At 40.7% G+C, this 24765-nt stretch overlaps 1 protein-coding gene across 1 annotated transcript in view; it reads left to right on the top strand.

Moving 5' to 3' along the window:
* CACNA2D3 (calcium voltage-gated channel auxiliary subunit alpha2delta 3) overlaps positions 1 to 24765 on the top strand; it is an 877278-nt gene that overhangs the window by 400325 nt on the left and 452188 nt on the right. The window contains exons 9-10 of the mRNA XM_030205518.1: positions 6308 to 6382; positions 22690 to 22779. Coding sequence (XP_030061378.1) covers positions 6308 to 6382; positions 22690 to 22779 — 165 coding nt within the window. The remainder of the gene's footprint in view (positions 1 to 6307; positions 6383 to 22689; positions 22780 to 24765) is intronic.

Raw genomic sequence — 24765 nt, 5'->3', positions numbered from 1 at the left:
GAGGGTTACTGCCGGGTTAATGCGAGAGCCCTTACTGCAACCTCAATGGGTGGCGGTAAGTGTTCCCCCTCTCCACATGGCCGCATGGTAAGAGCAATCTTATCGCATGGCCATGTCTTTTTTCAGCATTTTTACCCACTGTGGTAAAAAAAAAGGGGCCTCAGCGCATGGCAAAAACTGCCCCTGCCACTAGCACAGGACCCTTTTTTGCACAGCTTAGTAAAAGGACCCTTAAGGTACGTGTACTGGGTTCACTGGCATCTTGCTTGGGACTGTGCATCCACAGTGTGTCCATTTTTTTTTTCAGCATGAGTAGTTTCACAAACCTGCTACTGGTTAAACATCTTAACAGAAGTTGGACATACCCTTTCTCACTTTTTGAACATAGTAACATAGTAGATGACGGCAGAAAAAGACCTGCATGGTCCATCTAGTCTGCCCAAGATAAACACATATCTTGAATTTGTACCTGTCTTTTTCAGGGCACAGACCGTATAAGTCTGCCCAGCAGTATTTCCCGCCTCCCAACCACCAGTCCTGTCTCCCATCACCGGCTCTGGTACAGACCGTATAAGTCTGCCCTCCCCTATCATAGCCTCCCAACCACCAACCCCTCTTCCCCCCACCTGTTCCGCCACCCAATTTCAGCTAAGCTTCTGAGGATCCATTCCTGCTGCACAGGATTCCTTTATGCATATCCCACACATGTTTGAATTCCGTTACCGTTTTCATCTCCACCACCTCCCGCGGGAGGGCATTCCAAGCATCCACTACCCTCTCCGTGAAAAAATACTTCCTGACATCTTTTTTGAGTCTGCCCCCTTCAATCTCATTTCATGTCCTCTCGTTCTACCGCCTTCCCATCTCTGGAAAAGATTTTTTTGCGGATTAATACCTTTCAAGTATTTGAACGTCTGTATCATATCACAGACGTTCAAATACTTGAAAGGTATTAATCCGCAATTCTGTTTTGAAAATTAACCCCTCAGTGTCACACTCAAAGTAAATGGCCAATCCAGTCTGCTCATCCATGCCATCTATTCTCCCTATCACTTCCTTAGAGATCTTATGTACTTGTCCCAAGCTCTCTTAAATTCAGATACTTTTTTTGTCTCCACCACTTCCACCAAGAGACTGTTCCACAAATTCACCACCCCTTCCTTGAAGAAGTATTTCCTCAAGTTAGTTCTGGTTAGTTTCACCTTCACCCTATGCCCCCTATGCCCCCCTCATTCCAGAGCTTCCTTTCAATTGAAAAGGGGTCACCTCCTATACATTTATGCCACATAAGTATTTAAATGTTTCTATCATATCTCCCCTCTCCCACCTTTCTTTGAAAGTGTACATATTGAGATCTTTAAGTCTGTCCCCATACGCTTTATGATGAAGACCACTGACCATTTTAGTAGCCGCCCTCTGGACCGACTCCATCCTGTTTATATATTTTGAAGGTGAGGTCTCTAGAATTGTACACATATCATTGGCATATGCATATATCCGTTCGCAATTCACACACGAAAAATAAATCAAAAACAACTTCTTTGTTGGATAAACACTTTGACTGCAGCTTTAGTAATATATCAATAAAATTTATAACCATTACAGCTATAATTCACTTTGAAAAAATTGCAATATTCACCCTTTTAACCTTATCAAGCTAGTCGAAGCTGACACTAGCTGCAAATACTTATTTCATTAAATGAATGGTATTCTATACCCCACCTTATAAATGAGGATGTCAAGGCCTCACCTCCGCTTATGGTGGTTTCGCCCACAAGCAGATTACCCATAATACTCCAAATATCGACTTAATTCATTGTCAATTACTGAAGGTTGCTAAAACTACATTCAACTTTCTGCTGCTGCGACTAAATACCCCATTCAAAAATATAAAACTACCCAACACACAACTAAATATTGAACTCCTTACAAAATGCACCACTCTACTACAACTTCAGGGAGGGATTGGGTGGGTAAACTTTCCAGTTCCTAAAATCTTCAAACACGAAAGCTCCTACCTGCCCACAAAAATTACCACAACCTGCTGCCAGCCCAAAACTCCCAGTCCCTCGTGTTCCTTTGCCTCACCCCCCAAAACCTGTTAACACCCAATCAGCTGTACCCTTTGACCTTTTAACTTAAAATTTTCAATTATTACTACCCGCTTCCCCTGTGTCACCACATTGCCCATAAAATTAAAAATAAATGCTTAAAAGAATTCACACATTTAACTTAACTAATTTCAGCCTTAACTTGACAAAATATTCACTGTTTGCTAAATAAACCTAATCAAATAAATTCCCCCTCTCCACATCCCCACCCATTCCAACCCTCTTACTCCCCCCTCACCTAAATTAAAAATAGTTTCAGTTCTATAGCAAAGCCAATGTTATCCGCCCATAGCTCAGTTTATGGGCTCTCTATATTCTAAAGGAGGTCTTACCAGAGTCTTAAACAGGGACATCATCACCTCCTTTTTCCTACTAGCCATTTTTTATAAGAATGCTGCCCTTTGCCTTGTTTTCCACCAATTTATAATTTAAACGTTTCAGTTTGTTCAGGATGGACATCTCCAGTGTAAGGATGTCCTTCTCAAATATTTTCAAACAGGACATCTGGACATCTTTCCTGTTCAAAAATTGCTGTGAAATGGCATGGATATTCAGCGCTTAAATAACAGGTCTATCTTTAATCACTAAAATGTTAGTTGGTTAGCCTCAATATCGGCTTAACCTGTTAAATATTTAGTAGTTAAAAAAACTCCCTGATAGTCAATGCTAGTCCCAGCATTTCATTCCCAGGTTTAACGCTGGTGTTGGACAGCAAAAGTGCTGCCCACCGCTGGGTGAATATTTTTGGACGTCCCAATTCTAACTTGGACATTTGTTTTTTTCAAAATGCTCCTCACTGTTTCTTAATTCCACACCATCTGCAAACATTCAACAAACATGATACCAGAATCTTTTGGCAAACACTGTATCACATGATCAAGATGCTCAATCAATTCCTAGATGATGCCTGTTTAACACATGTTATTGAAGGCTCCAGCTATTAAGGAGGTAAAAGGAGGAAGGATGAGACCAAGGATGTTCTCTGTTATGGTTCCTGTTTGGTCGAATGGTCTACTGAGGAAGCTTTGTTTGAAGAATAATGTGAAGAGATTTAAAAAGTTATGAAAAACTTGACTTTTCACCTCTTAATTTAAAAAGAGGTTATTGTAGGATGCTGTGAAGCTGTGGAGAAGGTTATTTGAGGGGGGAGGGGGGTTCTGTAGTTTTTACTGTCTTTGGGTTGTTTATTTATGATATTTAGGATGTTCTTATGTAAACTGGTTCAATCATTAATTTGTATTGTGTAGCAGGATATAAGAATTTTAATGAAGATATGCAAATGACAGTATTTGCACATGTAAATTGAGAATTAGCTTCTAAAACATGTACCATATTATACTAAAGTATTCCCATGCAACTAAGCTCTCACTAATCATTCATGCAATGTATAAAATTCTGATCATGTTTAAGCATTTTTAACATCATCTTTTTCATGTAAAATCATATCTGCCTATAGAATGAATGACAATTTATTTTTTTAATAACAATATATTTCCTACCACTGTGCCTTTGCTGATTGCTTCATTATTGGATTAAAAAATGATGCAATAATATCAACAATCCAGGATCCTAAGAAAGTGTGGAAAATCTGAATATATCAAATAAATTAAATCAGTACTCTTCATTAATAACATGACAAGATTCTCACATATAATTTGCATAAAATGCATCATCATATTATTCATGGCGGTTACTATTGATTATTTTTTCACCATTCCCTTCATCATTTTAACCATCAGTCCATTTAAACTTTCAAACACTTTTTATATTTTTCCCAGCACTACCATAGTCCACAATCAATCTTCATATAAGAGTGCTAAAGTGTTTATCTTAAACAAACTTTTCTTGTTAATTGGCAAACACACTTTTCACTAGTGATCAGGTTTTCAAAGGGTTCTTAGCTCTATCTATTCCTTCTGATAAACAATTTAACAGGTAATTCCTCGGAGCCACTTCTATTACATCACTGTTTTTTTGTTTTTTGTTTTTACCTTTCCTAAAATGATGGCCTACTTCTGCAAATGTTTATGCCATGGAGTTTAATTGCAAGTTTTGTCCAAGTCACTCTTTGTCAGAGCCACCCCCACCCCTTCTTTTCTCCAGAACTGGATATTTTTGCTCACACCATCCTAATGTAATGCTAGTCATTTTTCAGGCGTCTGAGGAGTAGTCTAGTGGTTAGTGCAGTGGACCTTGATCCTGGGGAACTGAGTTCGATTCCCACTGCAGCTCCTTGTGACTCTGGGCAAGTCACTTAACTCTCTATTGCCCCAGGTACAAAATAAGTACCTGAATATATGTAAACCGCTTTGAACGTAGTTGCAAAAAACCTCAGAAAGGCAGTATATCAAGTCCCATTTCCCTTCCCCTTATTGAGCCATGGATCCTGTTTTAGGAAATTCTGTGAAGGTGAAAGGGAGCAGGAAACTAGTTCAGGGGGTCTTTTACTAAAGCTTAGCTTGGGTTATCTGCAGCAGGGCCCACATGAATAAAATGGGTCCTGCTGCAGATAACGAGCTAAGCTTTAGTAAAAGACCTCTTCAGTGCTGTTTCACTTAGGATATTGCTGCACTCATTTTTTTCTTAAAATTGTAAAACATTGATTCATTCCGTTGTTAAATGAACAGAGCTAAAGTAATACGAAGGTAAAAAATAGCACTGATAAGGGGCAAGACCTTTCTAATCCTTTGTATCTTATTTCATTACAGTATGCTAAGGAAAAGCACCCTACCAACCATTTCCCCAGCTTTGAATCATGTGTTATAACGTAAACCAATGCCATTATGACTATACAGTATTTCAAGTGTTTTCCTGACACTTTTTGTTCTGTCCATCTGGCATACCTTTTGTTTATCATTGAAATCATCATCTTTGACATTTATCATGACTAACATCAGCTACAAGCCTATATAAATAACTGTTTTATTGGAATTTTTTTTTTTTTTTTTTTGCTGTATTAATGATGCTCATCTAATGCACATTTACAGCTCACTGGAAGCAACATGGTTTACTTTAATGACATTTAATTCAAAAAGACTTAAAACTTGCCGCTTTCAACACATCTCATACAGTGTGGGGTGTAATAAAATATTTCTAACAAAAAAATCACATAGCCCACCCCCAAATAATAATACCCAACCACCATAATCCCTTCCCCTATCTATTCAACTTCTCCCTCACTGCACCCTACGCCTGGAATAAACTTCCTGAGCCCCTACGTCTTGCCCCATCCTTGGCCACCTTTAAATCTAGACTGAAAGCCCACCTCTTTAACATTGCTTTTGACTCGTAACCACTCGCCTCCACCTACCCTCCTCTCTTCCTTCCCGTTCACATTAATTGATTTGATTTGCTTACTTTATTTATTTTTTGTCTATTAGATTGTAAGCTCTTTGAGCAGGGACTGTCTTTCTTCTATGTTTGTGCAGCGCTGCGTATGCCTTGTGGCGCTATAGAAATGCTAAATAGTAGTAGTAGTAGTAGTAGTCCCTACAGAAATAAACCATCCCTATACTACCGAGTGTACAAACCAATGTACGCTTCAATTGGGGGGGGGGAGGAGTTACTAATTGGGGTTACTCTTAAAATCGGGTTATTTTAGTACAAGTTAGGTTATTTTAACACCTGATACCGTTCTATTCAATGAGACCCTGTGGTAAAATAGCCCAACCTGTGATAAAATAACTGACTTAACAGTTGATAACTTCCATGTTGATAGCTTCAACCCTTGGATTGGTTATTTTACTATTAACCTAGGTTATTATTGTAGTAACTATTGAATAAAATGGGACTTGTGGTAAACTAGTGCAAGTTGTGGTAACATAACCTCCTCCCCAAGTCTTTAACTGTCTCCTAAAAGATATATAATCTTGGAGCACCTTCAATTGTGCTAACCCTTTCATTGCTCTAGTTACAATAGTAGTATAATGTATTGCTTAGACTGTGAACCCACTAGGGTCAGACCCAGTATCTGTAAAACCGCTTAGGTCTAAGCGGTATGTAAATACTTACATGAAGTAACACTCATTGTCTAGGGCTAAAACCTTGATAACTGGTGCTGTAGATCTCAAATTCCAAACTTCTGCTGTTCCCGTCCCCTTTTTGTGCCTGCTGCTTCATGAATGTTCAAGTAGTTAAGAGTGTGTTCTTGAAAGCCTGTAATTAAATATGCCAAATTAAATGTATTTTTTCTGCAGTACAATGAAGAACTTCACTATGTAGAGCCATGTCTGAATGGAACATTAGTGCAAGCAGACAGAAACAACAAAGAGGTAAGGTGCTACATTAAAATAGCCATATCATAAATTGAACATATTTTCTTCTGCACACAGTATGTAGATATGAAAGTCAAATGCCTTAGTGACTCCATTAATGTAACAAGGGGGCATGCAATGAAGCTGCAGTGTGGTAAATTTAAAACGAATCAGAGGAAATGTTTCTTCACTCAACGAGTAGTTAAACTCTGGAATTCGCTGCCGGAAAATGTGGTTAATGCGGTTAACTTAGTGGACTTCAAAAAAGGGTTGGACGGCTTCCTGGAGGAAAGAGCCATAGAATGTTATTGAATGGACGAGGGAATAATACAGTATTTCTAGGATGGGCGGGACAAATTGCTTGTTCTTTTGGCCGCTGTCGGTGACAGGGTGCTGGGCTCGATGGACCCTTGGTCTGTCCCAGCATGGCGATGCTTATGTACTTAACATGGTAGATGATGGCAGATAAAGTCCTGTACATTCCATCTAGACTGCCCAACAAGATAAACTCATAACATAAGGTATGATGTGGATGCTATAAATGCATACTTGATCTTGATTGTCCATGCCATTTTCAGGGCATAGACCATAGAAGTCTGCCCAACTCTAACCTTGTTCTCCAACTAGTGAAGCTAAATCTGTTCAGCCATGATTAGGGCACAGACCGTAGAAGTCTGCCCAGCATTGGCTTTGCTCCCCAATTACTGGTTACCATCTAATCACCACTAAGCTTGTTTGGTTCCATGCTTCCATATAGGATTCCTTTGTGTTTATACCACACATTTTTGAATTATGTTACTATTTTTATTTCCACCACCTCCCACGGGAGGGCATTCAAGGCATCTATTACCCTCTCCACGAAAAAGTATTTCCTGATGTTATTCCTGAATCACTCTCCCTTCAGTCTAAATTCATGTTCTTGAGTTCTACCACTTTTCCTCCTCTGGAAAAGGTTTGTTTGTATTGTTAACGCCTTTCAAATATTTTAATGTCTGAATCATATCACCTCTGTCCAATAAATGTTTAAAGTACACTCATCAAGATTCAGAGCAAAAATGAATTTGTCCTTAGATCAAAATTTAAATTCATGGTTTATGATTTTTTAGAATTTAATATACCGCTTAATTTTTCAGAACACAACGATTAACAAAAATTAGAAAAGAACTAATAATCTGAAAGGAACTCCAACAATATAATAGGAAAGATTCAGAAGCAAACACACAGAAAAACTTACATACAAACTTATAGGAGGAACAAATCCCTGACCCCACAAATCATGGCCCAAAGATGGCATGGAAATAAAATGATTTCAGTAATGTCTTACATTTCTTTAAAGGACATTCAGGGGCCCTTTTAACAAGTGGTGGTAAAAGGTTGCCCACAGTGGCATCGGCACATAGGATTGCCACACATTGCGGCCAACTTTTACCACAACGTTTAAAAGGGTACTTTCCAAATCAGGGCAGCAAATGTTCATGTGCTAGTTAAAAATTGTTACGCAGCCATTTACCGCCGGAGCTCTTACCAGCTACTTAGGAGGCGGTGAGTGACTCCGGCAGTAACCCAGCAGTAATTGGACACTGTGCGATGCTGCCTGATTACCGCCTAGCACGCCTACTCCCTGCCACCAGCGCTAGGAAATAAAAATTATTTTTTGGTGCTGGAAATGGTGCATGGTAAACCCGGAACCAGGGCCGGTCTTAGCAAGTGCGGGGCCCTGTGCAGACCATCATTTTGGAGTCTGCCACAATGACACATCCACAACTCCCCACCTTATGAGCTCCTGAGACACCATGACTTCTCCTCACCATTGGTAGCTTGTACCCTCTTCTGAAGTCTTTAACAGCACGCATTTAGGACTGATAAAGACTGCTAAACCCAACTGACTTATATTAGCTCCAAAAGCTATCACTATGAAGTGGCTCACATGGATTTGTGTATCCCTTTTGAGCACGTCAGGTGGCAACCTACCAGATAACTTAGTGCCTAATTGTCACGGTTGTGTCCTGGTTCCTGGCTCGCAGTCACCTCGGTCCCCGGGGGTTAGACCCAGGGAATGCTGCGAATTGATGGTTTACCGTTTCCCATGTTCCAGAAGATATACTGGTCCGGTCCAGATCTTCCAACCTTCCAGATTGTTTTGGGAGTTTTTTGGAACTAAGCAGTACCCGTACCTGGTGAACTCCCTTATGGGCTGCCTTTATTAACCACCTGGGAAGGTCCTCTGAGGAGTTTCCTTTGGTGAAAGTCGTTTGCAGTGCTGCTGAGTTTTCCCTGATTTAGGTTTTGACCCTGCTTGTTTACTGACTTCTCTACTGTCTGCTGCCTGCCCAGACCCGGCTTGGTTCCTGGCTTACTCTCCCATCTGCTGCCTGCCCAGACCCGGCTTGTCTCCTGGCTTACTCTGCTGCCGGCTGCCTGCCCCGCTCCAGCTGGGTTCCTGGTTCCTTTATCCTGCTGGTTCCTGCAGTTCTGCTTTCCTGCCCTGTCCGGTAAGTCCTGCCGACCGCCCACATTCTGGGGCTCAACCCCTGAGGAACAGTGGTTAGGTGCAGGTGAAGTTTGGGCTATTCCCGGTCCTGTTGGTGCCAGCCTGAGCTGCCTCGGTGGCAGCCTTTGTCTCAGAGTTCCGGCCCAGGGTGACGGGAAGTCTGTTCTGCCTGTCCTGTGTTTGGGTGATTCTCCTACCGCTGCTGCTCCTCGGCAGTGGCCCAAGGGCTCGCCAACCTAGAAGTACCGATAGAAGCGTGACACTAATCTTATCCCTGTAATCTATAATCCGTCTAGAAAACACTGTACTAAGAAACACCCTAACTGTAATGTCAGATACCTGCTAGGCAATGCCAGTATATACCATCAGAACACTACTATGGTTTCAGACCAGAACCAAATGGCTAACATTCTATGGTCTAAAAAAACTTGTTACCTTTTGAAATTACCCAAACAAGTCTCCCCTTTGGAACACAAGTCTCAACTCATTCCTGTCCCCGCCATTTGTAGCACCGCCAGGTCTGTGGGGAACAAGACTCTCTTACTCAAGGATCTGCTAGAATCTTTAGATCTGGACTTTCTGTTTATCGCAGAAACATGGCACACAGAAGCTGATAGTCCAATATTGCCTCACATCCATCCACCCGGTTATGGTATTCTTCACTCTCTAAAACAGGGTAAAAAAGGTGGCAGGCTTGCTCTCATATTTTAGAGTTTTTTCCATGTGTCTTTAGTTAGTTCTGAGGTTTTCCCTGAACTGGAATATATGCTGTGCAAATTTGATGATTTAAAAGAGGCAAATCAAATTGCCCTACTCCTCATTTACTGTCCAGGAGCTTGGTCCAAGGCAGAACCTCGACTTGTAGAGATTACTTCCTCTGCCATGTCCCAATATTCTAGGATTATCTTCCTGGTAGATTTAAACTTACAATTGGAAAATGATGTGGATACCAATGTCCACAACTTCAAATCATTCCTGAAGGACTGCAAACTAACTACATTCTCCGAGGGTGCAACTCATGAAAAAAGCCATACGTTAGACTTCATAGCTTATCAGTTCATTCAAATGGAAGCCAGTACCATGATCTGACCACTTCCAACTGGATTTTGCCATTGATATCTGTATGTCAAGCTTAACCAGGCACAAGTCCACCAAACCTATCTACACCAAAGGTAAAATCAACGAGGTCACTTTCTAGTCTGAGCTAACAGGTTCCCTTACTACCTCATCTCCTATACATAGTTTGATCAGATCCCACTGGGATACCAAGGTGAAAGCCATACCATACAAAATCACTTCAATTACTACTAAAAAGGTCAAGATGTCCAGAAATTTACCATGGTTTACAGAGGAACTATCCATCCTAAAAATGGAATGTCGATGCCTTGAAAAGCAATGGAGAAAGAACAAAGATACTACTGATAAATCCAAATGTAAGTCAGCCTTCTGACACTACAAAAAAAAGGTAACTGATTCGAAAAGTCAGTACTATAGCAGCCTAATAGGTCAAGATGATCTTGACAAAAAAAATTCTTCTTAGTTAAGAAAACAGCTTCCACTAATTCTGAAGAACATTCACAGAAAACATGTCCCAGTGCCCAAGACCTAGCTGATCATTTAACCAATAAGATCCTCCAAACTAGATCTGAACTATCTAAAGCTATTCCATCAGAGGAAAATAGTCCAAACCATAGTTTAGCCTTTATCACTAGAGGTCCTAAATTCCAAGGACTCAAAACTGACCAAAACTGGGAATCTTTTCAACCACTAATAGGTGAGGATGTAAGATATCTGCTGTTGAAATGCTCCCTAGCAAACTGCTCCCTGGATCAATGCCCAAAATACCTACTGAAATCCACCCTATGGAAGCAATAAACTGATTACTTGATGATCTCAATGAGCTATTAAAAACTGGCTCTCTTGCTCCTAATATGGGAAAAATTGTTCTCACTTCGCTGTTGAAGGGATCTGGGCTAGCTGTAACATTGCTTGCAAACTACCATCCTGTGCCAAGCATACCCCTTTTTACTAAAGTATGAGAAACCTACATCAGTAAACAACTCTCTTTGTATCTGGAAAAACGTTCTATATTACACTGATCACAGTTTGGCTTCAGGGTGTCACATAGTACAGAAACATTTGCTAGTTCTAACTACATATGTCAAACAACACCTATGCAAAGGCGACCAAGTAATTCTTCTCCAATTCGATATATCAGCGGTGTTTGATGCGGTTGACCACACATTACTACTCGAATGCCTGGGCCAGATAGGAATACCAGGGATTGTGATCAAATGATTCAGTTAATTCATTTCAAATCGAAGCTATTCTGTCAAGCAAAACAACCAACTTTCCAACTACTGGTCTCCCAACTCTGGGGTCCCACAGGGAAGAGACCTATCTCTTCAATCTCTGTATGTCATCCCTTGCCTCAATACACCTGGGTCTTATTGAACTGCTATTATCCTACACGGATGACATCCTGCTTTTCATACCAATGACAGCATCAAACAAAGATACAACTCAGTCTGTAGCGAACGGCATGCACAAAAAAACCAAGGTCCTGTGGTTCTGAAATCAGGGAGTTGAGGTCCCATCATCAATAAGCTTGTCCAATGGTCAAAACTTTACAGTCAAGTCTGAAACCAGAATAGTAGGGGTCCTGCTTGATTATTTACTCACCTTTCTCTTCCCATATTAACCAGCCATGGAAGAAAACACTATTCAAAATGAGACAGCTGGGTCTAGTCAGATCATACTTTGACCAAAAAACCTTTGCATTACTAGTCCAAATGTTAGTCCTACCTCACTTGGATTATTGTAACATTTTATTTCTTGCTATTGTGTCAATATCAGAAAAAACTGCAAATCATACAGAATACAGCTGCTAGACAAATATACAGATTGGATATATGTACTAGTGTTAACAAACTGCACTAGCTTCCCATAGCAGAAAATCTCAGGTTTAAAGCTGCTTGTTTAGTTTTTCAAATCTTACAGGGTTTCACCTCTGAACTGCTGACTAAGACCACTTCGCTACGTTTGGTCCAGTCTAACTGACCGAAAGAACATCTGATGTTAGCGTCACCGTTTCAAAAGGCATTTCAAAATCAGAAGATTTTCAGCTTTCTATTTCTGTACTTGGAGTTAAAATATGGAACTCTCTACCTATTATCATCAGAACAGAAAAAAGCTACCTTAGCTTCAGGAAGAGTCTAAAAACCTTTCTCTTCCCAAAGACTGCTTCATAACAATCCATTGACTTCTACCTCCTAATATCATCCATTATCCTTTTCTATAATGTTTTTAGTCTCATGCATTACACCAATGGTCTCAAATTGTTCTCATACCTCACACTAACATTATCTGCTTTTATCTCACCTAGAATGTAAACCACACTGAACCTTGGAAAGGGGAAATTAGCGGTATACAAGAATTGATTTGATCTAATGGAGCACTAGCTTGGATTTGCTATTGGATGAATACATCCAGTCCAGCAATGCCTTGGTATTATGAAGAGCAAAGAAAAAAAATGAAGACTAGGAACAATCAAGTGACAGGAAGAATACCTTTACTAATCAATTCTTTTGTGTATCTCTTACTAGCAGCATCTGCTCACTAGGAGGCCTACGGCGGGAAAGATGAGACCATAAAATTCATAGAGCATGGAATTTTTCTATATACAGTTACTTTAATATATCAAAATTTCAAATAATTGAAGCATTTCACAATGCATCTTTCAACTCATGGGAGCATTAAAATATATGTGATTACTTTTACTGTGCATGTCAGTCTGTGTCTCGTTTTTACCCTTCATACATTTATAGGTAAAGTGATTTGTGAGTAATAAGTATTTACTTAGCAGTACTACATATCTACAGCAACAAAGTTAAACAGCTGACTTATTTTTACTGTTATAAAGCACTTTCAATCAACCATTATTGCTTACACTCTAAATTTACTAACATATTGGATATGCCATATGAAGGGGGGAGGGGGGATGGGACTTGATATACCACCTTTCTGTGGTATTTTGCAACTACATTCAAAGCGGTTTACATATGTTCAGGTACTTATTTTGTACCTGAGGTAATGGAGGGTTAAGCAAATTGTATTTTGCAAAAAGTAAAAAACAGTAATGTCAGAAAGCTAAAGCCAAGATACTTTCCATATTTTGAGTGATATGCACCTGGCTCTATCTTTCCAAGAAAGGGAAATTTAAGGGACGGGAGTAATTTCTGGGAATGAGCTGTCATTTGCAATGACATGGAAAATGTCATATATGTCATATCGTTGCATGTCGTTAAGAAACAGTTGGAAGGACCACACACTGAAGTTGCAAAACATGGCCCATGATGGCAATGGGTGTTTTTAAGCTAAGTATATTTAAAAAGTACAGTTATAATTGAATTATTCATCTTCAAAGTCATATAGAAAAGGAAACCACTGACAATTTTGGTGAATCATGAGGCTGTGATTCTCTGTGTGAAACAAATCACCAGCGGAGGTTTCAAAATATGTTTATAGACACATAAAGAAGTTGGATAAACAATGTATGGATTTTAAAACTTCCGACTTTGGGACCATTATGATAGTTCAAAAGGATTATTTATTTTGAAAGTGTAAGCGTTGGGATAGATTGTTGAATTGGATTTTTAAAAAAGAACACTTTTATTTATTTATTTATTTATTTGTAGCATTTGTATCCCACATTTTCCCACCTATTTGCAGGCTCAATGTGGCTTACACTATGCCGTAAATTAAGTGGGATTGTCAAAGTGAGTAGTTTTATCACATGGCCCAATCTACTCCAGATGAGTTCAGCTAGTCTGCTGATGAAGAGATGTTGATGAGCAAAAATAAGCAAAAACATGAAGATTTATCGATAATATTGTTCACTATTTGCATATGGTAGGACCTCTTTTTAAATAGTGCATACTGTTTGAAAATAGTAGACACTCTTTGTAAGAGGATGCTTTATTTTGAAATGAAAATACTAACCAGAACCAAACAAAAAGAGCAATGCTGCAAATAACATAGGGAATTACAGAAAATATCAAATTTAGGGCTGACCATTCCTAGTTATTTCCCATTAGGTGAAACTTAACTTGGGGTCCACTGGTTACATTATTTACATAAACCCCCAATAACCCAGGAAAGCCAGTATCTAAACATATATTTACAAACTGGATTTCTGATTGAATCAACTTTTGTTATATCCAGTTAAACATGCACTTGCCAGGTCACATAAGAGCTCACCAACTTTAGGTTAAAGCTTTGGGTTAAAGCAGGGCCAGGTTTTGACATGGTGGGGCCCAGGGCAGAAATTAAGAAGGGGGGCACCTGATCCCTTGCATTGCTACTATGCAGTCCGTAAAGTAACAAAAGAGAGGGTGGAACAGCACACAAACACAAGCAATAAGGGAAAAAAAGCACAGCCGAGCCTTCAACACTGAGATAAACGGAGTCCTTTAATTCTGAAATAGACCCGACATGGCAGTGGCGTAGCCAAGGGTGGGCCTGGGTGGCCCAGGCCCACCTACTTTGGGCTCCGGCCCACCCAGTAGCAGCACACCTATGAAGTGTCTGGCAGGGATTCCCAAGCCCCACCAGCCGAAAATTCCTGTCCTTCCTGCATACCAGCCTTCCCTCTGATGTATTCCTGCCTATGCAGAAACAGGAAGTTGCATCAGAGGGAAGGCTGTGGAGCCAACATGAGCAGTGTGCATTATTTGCTGCTTGCTGCCAGTGAAACTCTGCTATTTAAAAGGTATGGGGGGAGGGGGATGTTTGAGAGACCATATGGCATGCAGGCGAGAGAGACCAAATCACTTGTGGGACAGGGCAGAGTTCTTCTGCCCACCCATCATGGGCCCAGGCCCACCCAAAATTGGGTATCTGGCTATGCCCCTGCGACACGGTCCGTGTTTCGGCGTAAAAACATCTGCCTCAGAGGTCCAAACTGTTCTTACAAAAGATATGCAAGTTTGGAAAAACAAATACCAAGCGCTAAGGATGGATCGCCCAAGGAGAAATAAAAGCAAGTATTCACACTATTGTGCAAAACACCATCTATAAAAAAAATGCCTATAGGAATATAATGGGCATCTCAGCATTTAGCATCAGCTGATTTTTAGTGTGAGCTAAAAATACTAGCACACCTTTAGTAAAAGACTCCCTTTGAGTTTTATCTTTACAGATAAGTGAATGCTTTGAAATGTTTCTTATTTTTATATTTGAAAGAACTGTATGCAATATTTTACAATCCTGAAACCACCAAGCGTGAAGTATTGATTTATGAGTATTTTTGGCCCTGACTTTAATAAAGTTGAGTGATTTTCTCCATATAGTTTTAAAAGATATTCTTTGTAATAAATTTGAATTTTGATGTCCTAAACCTTTTGAATTATTAACTCCTTCATCTAATATCTTTGTACTTCTGTGATTTAGGTTATAACAGCAGCTTTCAAGGCTTTTTGAGATGTTTCTGTTCCTCATTTAGCCATGGTAGCACTAATGCATGGCTATCACAAGCTAAAAAACTCCTCCTCGGGATGTGCTGAAGTGTCCTGTGGTAGTGTGCCATTCAGCATGCACTAATTCTGCACTGAAAAATAGTTTTTATTTTCAGCGCGGGAGGTGTACCCATGGCCAGAGAGTAGGCATGCCTGATTACCACAGGAGTAGCACAGAAGCCTTTAACACCAAGTATATAGGTGGCAGAAAGGGCTGTCACTGTAATGGCCATGTACTAAATGGGAAATTAGCACTTAGCCATTAATGGGAGATCTAGAAAATGCAGCCATTTTACTCCTACACTAAAAGTGACTGCAGCATGCCATAAACCCATGCGCAGGCAGCAGCACCAGCCACCTTTTAGTGTGGCTTAGTAAAAGAACCGCCTAATATTTTACAACTACAGTGATACCTCGGCTTTAGTCGATAATCTTTCCGAAAACAATCGGCGAAATCTGAAACCAACGAAAACCGAGGCAATGTGTAGGGTCATCAAGGGAAGGCTCAAACCCTTCAAAACCTCTCTCATGCACACATCCTGGGCAAAACTAACACCACATTGAGCAGGAGAACGCGTGGGTCACCCTTTGTTTTCGCACAATTAGCAGCGAGGTCATGTGGGCACGCCGACGAAATCCGAGGCAACCAACGAAATCTGAGACATGTTTCGCAAAAAAAATCAATGAAAACCGAAACCGACGATAACCGAAGTCAATGAAAACCAAGCTATTACTGTACTTTGACTTAAACTATTACATTTATATGCTCAGGCTCCTCTGTTCTGAAATTCATATATACACAATAAGAAATACAGTAAACAGGAGCTGAATAGTCCTGGAGTGGTCCCCAACATCTCCTTTGTGATAACCCAAAAATTCCTGTGAATGAATATCTCCAGATTTCCAGCCATTTTTTAGAGCCCATAAATTTTGCGGAATCAAACTTCAGAAGAGTCCCATAATTTGAAAACCCTGGTAAATGGGGACCTTCTCTGTAAGAACCCATAAATGTTAAATAAGCCTTTAGGAGGAAATTCTATATATTGCACCTTAAAAATTGGCACTGTAAAACCACGTGGTTAGTGTGAATCTATAAACTACGCCTAGTTAGGCATAGTTTATAGAATACTCTCATGTGCCGTTCTTGGCTTCCCATTAAGGAACTTATTGCCTTTAAGGTCTGCACCTTAATTCATAGGGTTATTTAGGGAGAAGTTCCTGGATACATGCTAAATCTAGTTGATCTACCACCCAGAAACAGCTCCAGTTTCTCCCGATCCTACTTAAATTTACATTATCCAGTTTGCAATGGCCTTAAATACAGATCTACCTACGCATCCAGCTTCTCCTTCATAGGCATACGGCTATGGAATGCATTACCCAAAATCTTAAAATTAACTCAGAACCATCTAAATTTCAGAAAACTACTGAAGACCACCCTGTTCAAGAAGGCTTACCCTCCAGACCCAGCCTAACTTACTTCTTCTTTGCTATTGCAAAATTCATGGACCTTACTATCTTTTTTTCCCTTATTATCTTTGTTGTTTTTACGATACCTATACAATTATTATCCTCCATTACATTGTCTAATTGTATTTTCTGAATTGTAACCTGCCCTACAGTTTTGTGTACATGGAGCCTACAACTAGTGGGAAAATGTGGGGTATAAATGTGTTAAATAAATAAAAATAAAATGTAGGCATACCCATGTAGACCACCTAAATACCTGCAGCTAAGTTAGGAGCGGATATAACAGTGCACATCGTTTTTTGTAACACCCACACCCCCCCCCCCCATTCCACACCCATGGCATTGTCCCGTTTCGACTGGGCACATTAGAATTTACGTACACTGCATTATAGAATATGCCTAGAAAGGTGTGCACATAAATTCTAACTAAAGCCATTTTTAATCAATTAAGTTGTGTGTGCAGTTTGGCCATGCGGCCAAATTAGCACACACAACTTAAAGCACCATATATACAATTTTGGGGTTAGCCTATATTTAATATTTGATTAACAATTATTGCATAGATATTTGTCACATTTAATCTAAAGAAACACTTTATGGATTAGAAAACGTTAACACGTGAAGGGCTTATTGTGCCTTTTGCCTGTATGGCTTATGTAGATAAGCAAAGCTTTTCATTTGCTTGTGGCTGTTTGAAATATTGAGTTGACTGAACCATGTTTAGTAGGTCATCATGAACATTAAACTACACTAATTGCTTTGGAAAACCAGACTATTTTTGTAGCGACAGCATCTGCCTCAAAGGTGCCTCAAGCAAAGTTTAAAAGGGTTGTTTCTCTTTCTCATTTACTAAAGTACAACAATAAAATGGAAACTGCCACCATTAACTTTTCACTTTTAATGACACTAATGAAGAAAGTTGTAATGACAGTAGGTAGTCCCTCTAAGCTCTGAATTAAAATGCTCGGTAAGATATTACATACAGAAATTGCCTTTGGTTTTATTAAGAATTTGTAAATAGTCTTCCAAACCATGAATAATGGTACCTTAGAGGAGCCTAGCATTAGTCCCAGCCTCTGCCATGTGCCTGCGCCACGTCTGGTGCTAGAAAATGTACTTTAATTACTGCCGGGCAAGCCCTGTGCGCTGCCCAGTTACCTCTGGGTGAGCGAAAGAGCCCTTACTGCCTCCTCAATGGTTGGTGGTAAGAGTTCCCCCAGGAAATGGCCGTGCGGTAAGTGGTTCACTTACTGCAGGGTCATTTCTCTTTTTTAAAAAAGCCTTTTACCCGCTGCAGTAAAAGGGGAACTTGGCGCACGTCAAATCTACACACCGATGCAGCTTGGTAAAAGGGGCCCTTAATGAATTGCATTACTCCATTGTAAATTTGTTGATGACACAAAGTTATTCAAAGTCGTTAACTCACGAGAGGATTGTGAAAAATTACAGAAGGACCTTTCGAGACTGGGTGGCTGAATGGCAGATGACGTTTAATGTGAACAAGTGCAAGGTGATGCATGTGGGAAAAAAGAACCCGAATTATAGCTATGTCATGCAAGGTTCCACGTTAGGAGTTACGGACCAAGAATGGGATCTGGGTGTCATCATTGATAATACATTGAAACCTTCTGCTCAGTGTGCTGCTGCGGCTCGGAAAGCGAATAGAATGTTGGGTATTATTAGGAAAGTATGGAGAACAGATGTGAGGATGTTATAATGCTGTTGTATCGCTCCATGGTGCGACCGCACCTTGAGTACTGTGTTCAATTCTGGTTGCCACATCTCAAGAAAGATAAAGTAGAACTGGAAAAGGTGCAGCGAAGGGCGACAAAAATGATAGCAGGGATGGTACAACTTCCCTATGAGGAAAGACTAAGGAGGCTAGGGTTTTTCAGTTTGAAGAAGAGACGGCTGAGGGGAGACATGATAGAGGTATATAAAATAATGAGTGGAGTGGAACAGGTAGATGTGAAGCGTCTGTTCACGCTTTCCAAAAATACTAGGACTAGGGGGCATGCGATGAAACTACAGTGTAGTAAATTTAAAACAAATCTGAGAAATGTTTTCTTCACCCAACGCATAATTAAACTCTGGAATTCGTTGCCGGAGAACATAGTGAAGGCGGTTAGCTTGGCAGAGTTTAAAAAGGGGTTGGACAGTTTTCTAAAGGACAAGTTATAGACCGATACTAAATGGACTTGGGAAAAATCCACAATTTCGGGAATAACTTGTATAACATGTTTGTACGTTTGGGTAGCTTGCCAGGTGCCCTTGACCTGGATTGACCGCTGTCGGGGACAGGATGCTGGGCTCGATGGACCTTTGGTCTTTTCCCAGTATGGCATTACTTATGTTCTTATGTACTATATTTTCAGTAAAAAAAAAACTTAATTAGCTTTATCTAATTATAAAAACAGGAAGGACTTAGCCACATAATAAATGGTGGCAGAGAGCCCAAGTGGTCCATCTAATCTGCATATTAAGGTGGTTAGGGCTGTGCCTGCAGCTTCTTGCAGGTTACTCCTCTTGCTTTTGTTTAGGGTTATAACTACTGCTGCTTATAGGTTACCCCGTATTGTCTTGGAAGGACAACAAAAAACATTTCAGTGCTGTTTTGAGAAGAATAACTCCATGCAGGATAACCAGTAGAGATGGGCATTCATTTGCAGTGTTATGGGAATCCCATGTTGTTTTCAAAAGTGAGCAGAAAATCCAAGAAAATTAGGGAGTCTTTTACTAAGCTGCAGTAGCGTTTTTAGCTTGTGGTAGAAATCAGCTGGTGGTAAACATTGAGACGCCCATTATATTTCTATGGGTGTCTTGGCTTTTACTGTGAGCTAAAACCCTTAATGTTTTATTATTTGCCAATATTAGTGTGTGCTCTTTCAGGACAGTGCACACATTGTGAATATGCAAATTGCTGTGCATACGTTCATAAATGTCGCTTCAACAGTGCGCAGCCTCTTTGGGAGAGTCTTCACTGGCTTCCCATTAAGGACCGTATTGATTTCAAGATCTGTGCCTTAACTCATAAGATCATTTACGGTGAAGCGCCAGTTTACATGTGTGATTTGATTGATATACTTTCTAGAAATTCATTGGCGTCATCTCGAACTTATCTTAATCTGCACTATCCTTAGTGCAGGAATCTAAAATTCAAGACAATCTACGCTTCTTCCTTTTCGTTCATCAGCCCGCAAACCTGGAATGCTTTGCCGAGAGTCCTGAAAGAGACACCGGATCATCAGACATTTAAAAAATTACTAAAAACTTATTTATTTAGTAAAACCTACCCCGAAGTCCACAATGCTCTTTAACCCCTTTTTTCAGTTTTTTCCATTTTGTTTGCCCGATTTTTACCTTCTGTCAGCTTCCCTTTTGTTGCTCCTGTATTCCCATCCGTATTCTCTTATTTTAGCTACTTTTGTATTTAAATTTGTGAAATTTTTACTGGAATAATTTTATCCAGTTGTATTATGTAATTTTCTAGTAACTTTGTTAGCCACATTGAGCCCGCATAAGCTGGGAAAATGTGGGATACAAGTGAACCAAATAAATAAATAAATAAAGAGTGCACCCTATTGGCAGGAAATGGACAAAATTCTATATATGGTGCTGAAAAATCAACACCAAATACAATGAGCACTAAGGCCCAGATGCATCAAACAAACGTAACAAAATCTAAATCATTAAAGTCCTTAACGATTTTGAAAAACCGAAGCATGCACCAAAAAAATAGGTCAAACATGTTTGTTGCGGTATCCAGAAGTACAATGTATCACTGAATCGTAATCCCCATCGTAATCGGCCCCTAAATCATGCGCAGAGCAGCCAAGCGTTATGCTGGCTGCTCTGCGCATGCCACAAACGTCCAAAAAAATCCACAACACAAACATGTGGCTCCCCACTTCCCCCTGCACTAACCAAAACATTTAAAAAATCCAAATAGATCGGGAGGGGGCAAAGGCACTCGTCAGGAGTGTCCTGTATGGGCGCCCTTGCCCTCCCCCCGAGATCGCCGCTGTTCCCCCCTTCAGCCGGTTTTAATAAAAACAAATCTCCAAATTTTCTCATCCTCGGTCCCCCTCCCTTCCTGTGTTTCCTGTCCCTTGCTCCAGGGCTCCACCTCCCGCCATCCTCCGCCTCCGCTCCCGTGCCCCGCCCCCTGGGATCGTCGCCGCCGCTCTCACCCTCCACTGGACCCCCCTTCCACATTACCGTCCCGTGCAGTGCTTCTCACCTGTATGCGAAGGTGCTGCACGGGATAAAACATCTGATCGCCAATTGCTTCTCCCTTCTCCGACGTTGTTCCTGGGCCCGCCCTCCATTGACGTAAGTTACCTATGTAAATAACGTAGGTAACTTACGTCAATGGAGAGCGGGCCCAGGAACAACGTCGGAGAAGGGAGAAGCAATTGGCGATCAGATGTTTTATCCCGTGCAGCACCTTCGCATACAGGTGAGAGGCACTGCACGGGACGGTAATGTGGAGGGGGGGTCCGGTGGAGGGTGGGAGCGGCGGCGACGATCCCAGGGGGCGGGGCACGGGGGCGGAGGCGGAGGATGGCGGGAGGTGGAGCCCTGGAGCAAGGGACAGGAAACACAGGAAGGGAGGGGGACCGGGGATGAGAAAATTTGGAGGTTTGTTTTTATTACAACCGGCTGACGCGGGGAACAGCGGCGATCTCTGGGGGGCGGGGGGGGAAAGGGCGCCCATACAGGACGATCCTGATGAGCGCCTTTGCCCCCTCCCGATCTATTTGGATTTTTTAAATGTTTTGGTTAGTGCAGGGGGAAGTGGGGAACTACCGGTTTGCGTTTTTATATAACTTTTTTTTTTTTTACATGCCAGCTTGCATTTTTAAGGTGCAGGAGGGAGCGGGGAGATGACAGCTCAGGCCTGAACGACAGGTCTGAGAGCTCGCTAAATTTGTCACGTTAAATGATTCGTTAGAATCGTCGGTATGGTTAGTGCATAGCGAATTGTCCACATTTCAATGGTAGTTTCTGGTTTGCATTCCGTTTTCGTTATCTGGTAGTGGCTTCAGAAAAAGGCCTATAATGCATGCAACGGCCGCAAATTTTGTCGTTAGAGGGTCGTTAGAGTTTTGTGCATCTAGGCCTAAGCACTATTTTATAAATGGCTTTCTAAGTGGGCAAATCTCACAGGAAAGAATTAGGGGATGACCAAATGATTTCCAGCCGAACAGATGGATCTCAAACTCTTGGGGATGAAATGGCAGCTCTTTCTAGCAATAACACAGCTTGAAATGCTTAATACAAGCTGTATTGTTTATTTTGCAAAATAATAAGCTACTTTGCATATATTTGCATGCTATGTACATCATTATTTAATGTGCATTGTGGTAAAAAATCTCGGATTAAGGGCAAATAATGCTTATTTTTTTATGGTCAAGTAATGCATATTAAGGGGGAAATAATCAACGTGGAATATTGTTAAATCAGGTTATTCTAGCACAGGGTCTCATTGCATTAAATGGGATCCTGTGTTAAAATGTGGTAAACTAACCCAACTTAATAGTAGCCCACGTTGATAACTTCCCACCAAATAGTAAATCAGGAGCATTACTCTACTAATGAAGCTTAATAACTAGGAACCTCATGTGAATAACTCTCATTAACGCACATTAAGACGTTAGCACAAGTTAGCCAATCTGGCCTATAAATTGCAGCATCTACAAAGGACATGAAGGATTAAAATTGGCTTGTACTCTGTTATGTTGTCGCCAACTTGAATCATTGTGTAATATCTCTCTCCTTCTTCAGTGCTGATAATGTGAAGACATTTTTGTTTTAGCTTTTTTTAACTATCCACTTTTATCTTTCAGCACTTCAGAGAGCACCTTGACAAACTTTTTGCTAAAGGAATTGGAATGCTGGATATAGCCTTAAATGAAGCTTTTGACCTGCTTAGTGATGTGAGTTTGCTGGGTTTTTATTCTCTAATGTTCTAGCATAATGTATACACATATGCAATGAAAGAGAAAATGGTACTTGATATACAGCCTTTCTGTGGTGTTTGCAACTACATTCAAAGGGGTTTACATACTATAGAGAGGTACTTATTTGTACCTAGGGCAATAGAGGGTTAAGTGACTTGCCCAGAGTTGCAAGGAGCTGCAGTGGGAATTGAACCCACTTCCACAGGATCAAAGTCCACTGCCCTAACCATTAGGCTACTCTTCCATTAGCAGCATTCAATGTAGCAACATTCCAAGTAGAATCTCAAATAGGTAAAGGGAAATGGGACTTGATATTCTGCCTTTGTGTGGTTTTTGCAACTACATTCAAAGTGGTTTACATAGTATAGAGAGGTACTTATTTGTACCTGGGGTGATGGAAGGTGAAGTGACTTACCCAGAGTCACAAGGAGCTAAAGTGAGAATTGAATGCAGTTCCCCTGGATCAAAGTCCTAGTGGTAAAAGGGCCCCTAAATTTTTTTTGTTAGTAAGAATATCCAAATCATAACACTCAAGGCACTTACCCCAAAATTATATAAATGGTTCTTAAAATTGCTTATACAAATTTGGGCATTTGCCCAATTTGCGTGCACAATTTAATTGAACAAGCCATTTAGTGCTAATGATCAATTATTGGCACTAATTGGCATTAATTAAAATGTACTTGCACATTTTTAGTCATGGGGATCAGTGTGTAAATTTTACACGTGACTCCAAAAAGAGGGTGCAGCCATGGGAGGGTCATGGGAGGATCAGGGGTGTTCCTACAATTTATGGGGCCCTTTAACTAAGCTACATAGGTGTCTATGCATGGCCAACGTGCGCCAAATTGGAGTTACTGCCTGGTTACCGAATGGCCCTTGCGATAAATTCAATTTTGGTGCACATCTGCTACGTACATCCGAAAAATATTTTTTTATTTTCTGACATGCGGCAGAGTGGAATTTGACGCGCGTAGACCATTACCGTGCCATTACCGTGTGAGACCTTACCACTAGGTCAATGGCTTGTGGTCAGGTCTCAGACCCAAATGGACATGCGGCAATTTTAATTTTGCCGCACGTCCATTTTCAGCAAAAAGTTTTAAAAGGCATTTTTTTGTAGGTGTGTTAAAAAATAATTCTGCGCGCACCCAAAACACACGTCTAAACTACCGTAGGCCATTTTTCAGTGCACCTTAGTAAAAGGACCCCTATGTCAGCTGTTATAAAATAAGGGGGATCCGTACCTGATTTAGGCGTAAGGATTTACACCAGGGATTTACTTGGTGCAAATCCTCACGTCTAAAGTTAGGCACCAATCCCGGTGCTAGGCACTATTCTATAAATGGTACCTAACTTTCAGCACCTGTTATAGAATAGCACTTAACATGCTTTTTTTCTGGTGCTGATTTTTCAGCGCTATTTCTAGAATTTGGGGGTTACTATGAAAATATCCCATTCATGCATTTAACTATCGCCTATTGCATTATGAGGTCAACATTCAGCCCTGTGGTAATGGTATAATTTGGAATATCTAACTTAGACGTTTTTAAATTATACCTGTCTTAAGTGGTGCTGTCGGTTTAGGGACTCATTTTACTAAGGCGGGGCAAAAAGTGGCCTGAGGTAGTGTGGATGCGTGTCTTTGGCATGTGCCAGGCCAGTTTTTACCACGTCAGGGAAAAAGGGCTTTTTTTCAATGGGCCAGGAAAAGGGCTTGTGGTAAAAATGAAATCAGCACGCGCCTACTTATGGCCTGAGCCCTTAACGCCACCCGGAAACACCATGCACGTTATGAAATAAAATAATAATTTGTCCCGGCATTATGGGTGCACGCCAAATCTGAAATTACCACTGGGGGGGCGCGCTAGCCTGGCAGTAGTCTCATTATAGCACATTCTGCACGCATGTAGAGCCTACTACGCCTTTGTAAAAGGGCCCCTAAATGTGCTGCTGAATATC

Source organism: Microcaecilia unicolor, chromosome 6, assembly GCF_901765095.1.
Source record: "Microcaecilia unicolor chromosome 6, aMicUni1.1, whole genome shotgun sequence".
Taxonomy (NCBI): domain Eukaryota; kingdom Metazoa; phylum Chordata; class Amphibia; order Gymnophiona; family Siphonopidae; genus Microcaecilia; species Microcaecilia unicolor.
The sequence above is the reverse complement of the archived record's forward strand: the minus strand, read 5'-3'. Positions and strand labels throughout refer to the sequence as shown.